At 55.8% G+C, this 8,685-nt stretch overlaps 1 protein-coding gene across 1 annotated transcript; it reads left to right on the top strand.

The window, feature by feature from the left end:
- The first annotated feature begins 8 nt into the window (after positions 1–8).
- Positions 9–2,087, top strand: GRINA (glutamate ionotropic receptor NMDA type subunit associated protein 1). Its single transcript, XM_019724774.2, has 6 exons — positions 9–372; positions 456–568; positions 634–834; positions 962–1,090; positions 1,180–1,323; positions 1,410–2,087. The coding sequence occupies exons 1-6, from the start codon at positions 9–11 to the stop codon at positions 1,557–1,559; spliced, it is 1,101 nt and encodes a 366-aa protein (XP_019580333.1). The 3' UTR covers positions 1,560–2,087.
- Positions 2,088–8,685: the final 6,598 nt, after the last annotated feature.

Below are 8,685 nucleotides of genomic sequence, written 5' to 3'. Positions count from 1 at the left end.
CTGAGGCCATGCCCCATGAGAAGAGTTTCTTGGTGTCTGGGGACAGCTATCCTCCCCCCAATGCTGGATATCCTGGGGGGCCCCAGCCCCCCATGCCTCCCTACCCTGGGGCCCCTTACCCACAGCCCCCATTCCAACCTTCCCCCTATGGCCAGCCAGGGTATCCCCAGGGACCCAGTTCCTACCCCCAAGGGGGCTACCCTCAGGACCCCTATTCCCAAGGAGGCTACCCCCAGGGCCCCTATCCCCAAGGAGGCTACCCACAGGGTCCCTACCCTCAAGGGGGCTACCCTCAGGGGCCATATCCACAGAGCCCCTTTCCCCCCAACCCCTATGGACAACCACAGGCCTTCCCGGCACAGGACCCTGGCTGTGAGTAGTTGGGCAGGGCCATGGGGAGGGCAGGGGCTCCAGACACCCACAAGTGGCGCTGACCCACCCATCCTGCTCCCCAGCGCCTCAGCATGGGAACTATCATGAAGAAGGACCCCCATCCTACTATGACAACCAGGACTTCCCTGCCACCAACTGGGATGACAAAAGCATTCGCCAGGCCTTCATCCGGAAGGTGGGCTTGGGGCTGGGGGGTGGGGCAGCGGCGCTGGGCAGGGCTCTGAGCAGTTCCCTCCTCAGGTGTTCCTGGTGCTGACTCTGCAGCTGTCCGTGACTCTGTCCACTGTGGCCGTGTTCACGTTCGTCAGGGAGGTGAAGGGCTTCGTCCAGAAGAACGTCTGGACCTATTATGTCTCCTATGCCGTCTTCTTCATCTCCCTCATTGTCCTCAGCTGCTGTGGGGACTTCAGACGAAAACACCCCTGGAACCTTGTTGCACTGGTAACCCTCACTTCTGAGCCCCTGGCCCCCAGGGCCCAGCTTTCCCACCCGCCACTTCCACTGTTTGGACTGACAGAGTGGGTGGGGCAGGAGCGGCCCCCATACCCAAGGCCCTGTGTCCCCGCAGTCGATCCTGACCATCAGCTTGTCCTACATGGTGGGCATGATCGCCAGCTTCTACAACACTGAGGCGGTCATCATGGCTGTGGGCATCACCACAACTGTCTGCTTCACGGTGGTCATCTTCTCCATGCAGGTGAGAGGTCAGGGCAGTCTTTACGTGCAGGTGGGGGGCCCACAGCTATGGGGGTGGCACCCAGGGCCTGCTGTCCCCTGTGCCCACAGACACGCTACGACTTCACGTCGTGCATGGGCGTGCTGCTGGTGAGCATGGTGGTGCTGGTGGTGTTCGCCCTGCTCTGCATCTTCATCCGCAGTCGCATCTTGGAGATTGTGTACGCCTCGCTTGGCGCCCTGCTCTTCACCTGCGTGAGTGAGGGGCCCCCGGTGGGTGCGAGCGCAGGTGGTGGGCGGGCAGGTGGGCGGCTCCTTCAGCACCAGTGCTGTCACCCCAGTTCCTGGCGGTGGACACCCAGCTGCTGCTGGGGAACAAGCAGCTGTCCCTGAGCCCGGAGGAGTACGTGTTCGCAGCGCTGAACCTGTACACGGACATCATCAACATTTTCCTGTACATTCTCACCATCATCGGCCGCGCCAAGGAGTAGCCAGGCCCTGCGCACACGCGTGGCTGGCATGGCTGGTGTGGCAGTGCCATTGGACCTCCCCCTTTCTCCCTGGACACAGGAAGCCCCTCCCATCCTCCTGTATGTACACTGCAGATACTTCTGTTTGGATCCTCAGTGGCTGGCATGGCCCCTTCCAGCCCTCCCACCCACCATAGGGCAGCGGGGCAAGGTTCCTCCCATGCCACTTCCTACCCACTCACTGTTGCATGAGCCCTGTCTGCCAGCCCACCCCAGGGGGCGACACCAGGTCCCAGGGCATAGGGATCGAGGCAAAGGGTGAGGGTGCACGTCTCCCCTCCTGTCCCAGCTCCTGCCTGGAATAGAGTACCCCTTCCCCGCCCACCCCCACCCTGGAGTGCTGCCCTCTGCGGGGACCTGAGGGCTGAGGGTCTCATCCCTGTACTGAATCCTGAGGGCAGAGAGGATAGAATATTTTGGGGGAGGAGGACGCCTTCCTCTCATTATGCTGTCTTTAAAATTCCAATAAACGGGAACCTCTGCTCTCTGTGCTCTTCTCGTCACTCTTCTCACGGCCACTTCCTCCGTGAGGTGGGAGGGGGCTCTAGGCACTGCTGGGATGGTGCAGAGGGCAGGACTAGGCGCTGATAGTGGGGCTAGCTTGCTGCAGGGGTTCACGACAGCAGCTGGTCCTTCTCGGCCCACTTGTGCCTCCCTTCTGCACTCTCCCAGCCGCAGCGTAAGGTATGTGCCAGGATTCCCAGCTGTTGGACAGCGACCCTGAGGCTCCCAGAGGCTAAACCTGGTGCGTGGGTCACACGATGGTAAGTGGCCTGACTGTGTCTGCCACTCACTCCTGGGAACTGCATAGCATGATGGAGGGTCTTGTGAGATCCTTACATGTCACCCTGGGCCAGAGGGGCAGCGAGTGGCCTAGGTCACTGACCCACCCAGAGCAGGCCTGTTATTCTCCTCAGACTGTCTCTGCAGGGCCCCCAGGGAGCCCATCCTCGGGCACCTGCTATGCTGCCCAGGCCTGGCTCAGATGAAGGCCCTCCACACCTCTCCACCCTCCCCACGAGAAACCTGCAGACTAGAGACCCAGGCTGAGAGCTGGACAAAGACTGAGGGCTCCGCCAGCTGGCCTCTCGGCCTGCCTCTGGCACCTTCCACTGGCCTCGCCAGGCTGCGTCATTCAAAGACCATCAGCCCAGCTTGTGCGTGCCTTACCCTGTGGTTCTTCCTGCCCCTACTCTGGAGCCCTCAGCCATCAGGCCCTGGCTCCAGGGTGCATTCAGAGGTCAGCCAGCTGTCCATATCCTCACCCTCCCCACAGAGGGTCCCTCCATGGCCCGGGCCCCCGCTCTGTCTGAGGGCCTCCCTGCCCTGAGCCCTCCTGAGCTCTGAACCCCAGTAGACGGTCCTCACTGCAGCCTTCTCCCACAGGACTCTCTGTCCAGTTTGGCCTGAGAACCCTCTCCTGGGGCAGCCCATCAACCCCCTCTAACTGACACCAGCATCCCAGCATCTGTGAAGGGACCCACACACTGCAAGCCAGCACCACCACCCCCCAATGTCCGCAGGCACCTCAGTTGTGGCTTGCCCAAAGCACAGTTTGCCCTCCCCCTAACCTTCTGCTCCTGCATTACCTCCGTCAACAGTATCCACCCCAGCCGCCTGGGCCAGAAAGGGAGCAGTTCTCTCCCCTCGTTCATGCCACCTCACTCCCGTGCGCCTGCCGCCTCCCCCTGCCTCCCAAGGCCTCCTTGTGCTCACCGTCAGCTCACCTCTGTAAACTCAGACAATTGCCGGCGGGTTGAAGTTCAGATGCCTTGCCTGGCATGCAGTACCTGGCATGCAGTCCCCGCCATATGCCCACTGGCTGCTGCAGCTGACCTCCTGCTGTCCCCTTGCCCCTCCAGCCCAGGCCTGACCTGGTACAGCCTGAGCCACAGGCAGGCCCCACTTCCCCAGGCTGGTATGTACACTGCCTTCCCAGCCACCGGCCCCTTCTGGCATCCACCTCGCCCTGCAGCGCAGCTGCCCAGAACTGCCCCTTGGTCACTCTACTCTGTTCACATGCTGAGCACTGGGCAGGTGACACAGCACCCCTTCCCCACCTCCCCCGGCAGCTATCTCCTTGAGCAGGAGCAGGCCCTGTCCGGGGTGCCCTGCCCCCGGGACTCTGCTCCGTGTTAGCTCACAGGCCCAGCAGGATGTTACCCTGAGGAGGAAACATGGAGCATTCACGTGGCCAGAGGCAGGGCTCGGGCGTAAGCACCAAGAGAAATGTGCAAGGGCAGTGTTTCCTTGAGGAGTTCAAGGAGGGCAAAGCTGGGCTGAGCTACCCCTGGGAGGCTCCCTGGGGACGGCTGGCATCTGGAGGTGCGGGACGGGCAGGGCAAGGACCAGGACATCTCTCCTGCAGGAGGGACAGCCAGGGCCACCCATGGGTGAGGGCTTGGACCTGTCCTGTAGCTGGAGGGGACTCCGGCAGGAGCCACAGCTGGGTGTGTGTTTGGGAAGATAAATCCAGTAAGAATGTCCAGGAGATGGCGTGGGGAGGTGAGCAGGGAGGAAGCTGCTGAGATGAGACAGGGAGGAGTATGAGCAATGTGTATGGGGGGCTTGGGGGGGTGGCCGTGGCCCTGGGGCATGGGGAGGCAGTGGCCAGGCCAGGGCAAGGTAGGCTGGGCCTGCTGTGTACCCCAAAGGAGGGGAGACTGGCCACCTCCGATCTGACTGGGGGGTCAATGTGCAGAAGGTACTCACGCTGATTCACAAAGCTGAATGGAGCCATGGCCGATGTGAAGTCAGCCAGGCTGGTTCTTCCGGTGAGGAAGGAAGCAGCCCCCGACATCTGGGAACTGGCCTGGTCCTATCAGCCAGGCCCTGGTGTCACTAGGAGCTGGCCTGGCACTCTGAGATACAGGCCCTGGTGTTCTGTCTAGAATATTAACAATTTGACACAACACCAGCATCAGACAAAGCCCCTCTGGGACCCTTCAAGACAAGACGACCACCATAGTCGTGTCTGAACACAGACAAAATACGGGCACCATCCAAGCCAAAACGAGGACCAGCAGCGCCCTGTCCTACCTAATCCGGTGGCTGCGGCCTCTACAGTGGGTGGTCCCAGCCGGCCTCCAGTCTGTCCTTCCAAAGATGTGCCACAGAATGGCTCCCCCTCCTGACAGCACCCAACCCAAAGCAGAGCCCTGCTCCTTGAAGCCCTCCCAGCTCACCCACAAACCCAATCCCAGTAAGTCCGTTCCAGCACCCACTTCATGTGACCCCCGACTCCCACTCTCAACACATTAAATTGCTAGATCAAATATTCTTACACTTTCAAATATACACAGCCAAGCAGGAATGCCAGAAACAAATGTGAAGGGGACCCTTCCGCCACGAGGGAAGAGTTGCAGCTCTGCGCTCTGGAGAGTTGCGCTGAGGAAACAAGCAGGCGGCGTTCAAGACACACCTGGGAAGGAGCCCTGGCTGGGCCCCAGGACTCCACCCGGAAGCATGGGGGGCTCCACCCGGGTCTTAAGGATACGGCCTCACCGAAACCACAACCAGACTTGACCCAGCTCTGCCCCGATGGTTGAAGGTCATCAGCACCACACTACCCACCCGGCAAAGGGCAGGGTGAACGTCTGGAAGAAGTTAACACCATCTATAACCTCTATGGTCTTCATACACAGTATCAGTTAAAAGTCACTACACATTTCAAAAAACGGCGATGTGACTGAAATGCAAGAGGAAAAATGAGATGACAGAAACAGATCTAGAGGTGACACAAAGACTGGAGATAGCAAAAGAAGGACTTTAAAATAAATGATTAACATGTAAAGGGGAATGCAGAGGGAAATGGAGAAATGAAGAGGATTATATGGAGAATGTCCCCAGAGAACTGGATTCCACAAAAGGAATCAAAGTGAGCATTTTGAATGGAAAAATACAATTAACTGAAACTTAAAATTTAATAGATGGCTTTAACAGCAGATTAGACAAGTCAGGAAAAAGAATCAGGAATTGAAAGGTCAACAGAAAATACCCAAACTCACAAAGAGGAAAAAAGGATGGATGGAGGGACAGTAGGTGGGAGTGGGGAGAAAAGTAAAAAATACACACAGCGGAGCCCCAGGAGAACGGAGAAACAATGGAGAAGTAACTTCTAAAGAGATAATGCTGAAAAGTTTCCCAAACCAGTAAGATATCAACCCATGATCTACCAAAACTGACACAGAAATGTTATGCTGACCTCATCAAATTCCCTAATTTCTTTTATGAGCTCAGCGTTTCAATTTGAATTGTGTCCCCTCTAAATCCATATGTTGGGGTCCTGACTCCCAGGACCTCAGAACGTGACCTTATTTGGAAACTGAGTCATTGCAGATGGAATGAATTAAGGTAGGAGGTGTGATCAAAAGATATGGTGAATGTTTAAGCTAAAAAAAATTATTACAGTAAAAGACACATTACCATTAATCCCCCTCAAAATATTCCCCCTCGATTTGAACACACTTATCCCATTATTCTTGCTACTTTCTGAAGCGGTTCTGGAAGTCCTCTTTTGTGTCTTTAGTTTGTGTCTTTAGATGTGCTGTCATGGCTGCCTCGATGTCCTGAATCGATTCAAAATGTTTTACCTTTCATGGGCATTTTGACTTTGGGGAAGAGCCAGAAGTTGTATGATACCAGGTCTGGTGAATAAGGTGGATGAGGACACACTGTAATGTTTTTATTTGACAGAAATTTCCATACCAGAAGCGATATGTGACATGGAGCCTTTCCGTCGTGATCAAAACATATGGTGAATGCTGCTGCCGAGTGCCATCCAACGGAAAGGCATGGATCTTCAATACGGGAAGCGGCACATCGAACCTTAGTAACTGTGTGACAAGTTTCAACTTGTTCAGTGCAATCAGTTGGGTATGAACTGTGGTTGAGAGAAGGTGTGTTTTAAAGTGTGCCGTAAGTCATCTTCCATCGTGACAACGCTCCGTGTCACACATCACTTCTGGTACACGGCAGTTTCTGTCCAATAATAACATTATGGGGTATCCTCATTGACCTTATTCATCGATCTGCACTGTGTGACTTCTGGCTCTTCCCAAAGTCAAAATGGTTCAGGACATCGAGGCAGCCACGACAGTGCAACTAAAGACACTCACAGAAGAGGACTTCCAGAACTCGTAAGTCCTACTGGGGAAGGGTGGGCCCCTAGGCCAGTAAGATCGGTATCTTTTTGAAAAGGGAGATTTGGACACGGATGCCTTTTCTGTCTCTGGCTGCTGCAGCGAGAGTAGCTGCCACCATGTACGCACAGCAGCAGTGGGTGGCCGTGTGGCTGACAGGAAGGCACACCTTCTGCCACCCTAGGCTGACTCATCTCAAGACTGCAGGTGTGGAGCCTGCGGCCTGAGGTAAAAGTGTCATGGTCATGAAGCAGAGATCCAGCCAACCAGCTGGCCACCTCCTACATATGGGCCACCACCAACAGAGTTGTAAGCCGAGTAGTGGAGGTCACGTGGTACACGATTTGTCAAAACTCATCAAACTGTTCACTTAAAATGGCTACACTTTATTGTATGAAAATTATACCTCAATAAAGTTGATTTTTTTAAAAACGAATGTGGGCGAAAGGTTAACAAAATCCTTCCTTCTTCTGCTTGAGAATTTGACCTTCAGTGAACTCTCTAGCTATGCTCCCCTGGTAACCAGATAACGGTCAAATGTCAAGAGTTGAGGAGGCAACACTGCCTATTTTAACAGTTACCTATGGGTAAGCTGCATGAGGGCAGGGACGGCACTCAGTGAGCTGTGGGTCCTGTGGCGACCGAACCACTGGTAGGCTCTGAGGGCGGGGGTGTTGTGCCCTCCGATGTGGCTGTGCCCATTCAGAAGGGTGGTTTTGCTTTCTGCTCTCACCTCACATTTCTCGTGGACAAAATTGCACATAAACAACTGAAATGTGCCTTATGCTCAAACTGTTCCCAAATATACCAGTCGCGTTGAAACAAATTCACATTTTCAAAACAAGTGTTGTAGCAAACCTGTGGGATTCTGGGGGGTTCCCTGCTATAACCAGCCTTTCCATTGACAGCACAAACCAAGAGTCCTGACAGCACCAGGTAAGCATACTCACCTATGTCATAAGGCTGCAGCACAAGCCCCCAGACAGATGGGCAGAAGTCCCCCATCTCAGGGATGTCAGCCTAGACAGTACAGCAAAAAATGCTGCTGAGCGACTCGCTATGGGAGAGGGGCCTAAGCACTGATTGGCCTAAGCAGGTGTCCATCACACCACCCAGCAAATGAGCCGTGATTAGAGAGGTCTTGTGTCATCGATCCAGACTCCATGGGAGAATCTAAAATGGGGTTTGGGAAAGTGTTTACTTCTGATCCGCCGGAAGGGAGAAGAGAAGAGATACATACCTAGGACCAGGCAGAAAGGGTTGGCCAAAAATGTCACAAGAAGTGATGCTTCCCCAGGGAGCAAGTGGGCCAGCTACCGAGATCTGGCTGGAGCCCAGGCAAGGGACTAGCAGACCACACATGCCGGCCCCAGGCCCAGCACCCAGACACCCACTGTGGGCAGGTGTGGGAGCTGGGGAAGCCTCTGGACCAAGCACAGGGAGGCCTGTGTGGCTGCAGAGAGAGCTGGCCACTGCCCTGCAAGCTGGGCTCTAATCCTGTGCCAATCCGGATGTCGGGCACCCCGCTTGAGGACCATATCAGGGCAGTGTGGTGTGTGCCTGTGACTCTGAGCCTGCACCGTCCAGCAGGCCTTCCTCCGCGAGTCCTGGGCGCGGGCAGAAGACCCTGAGTGTCAGAGGTCTGCATTCACAGCCGGCGTGGAGCACCAGGTGCAGGCGCTGCCCTCAGCACCAACCCTCAGATATCATCTGACCCTGAGACAAACCGAGGGTGGATGTGAGCCGCATGCCACAAATGAGCCGGCCCAGCCCCAACTCCACCCAGCCACAGATAGTGAGCTAAGATATAAACACCGCTCTGCAGATATCGGCCCAAATCCAGGCCCCTCCGTGTTCAGATGAGAATGCCCTTCAAAGTGTCTGTTCCATCTGGGCTGAGCTGAAGTCTAGGGAGAGGGCCCACTCACTTCTCCACTCAGGAACCA

Source organism: Rhinolophus sinicus, linkage group LG12 (genome assembly GCF_036562045.2).
Source record: "Rhinolophus sinicus isolate RSC01 linkage group LG12, ASM3656204v1, whole genome shotgun sequence".
In the NCBI taxonomy this organism is placed as follows: Eukaryota; Metazoa; Chordata; class Mammalia; order Chiroptera; family Rhinolophidae; genus Rhinolophus; species Rhinolophus sinicus.
The sequence above is the reverse complement of the archived record's forward strand: the minus strand, read 5'-3'. Positions and strand labels throughout refer to the sequence as shown.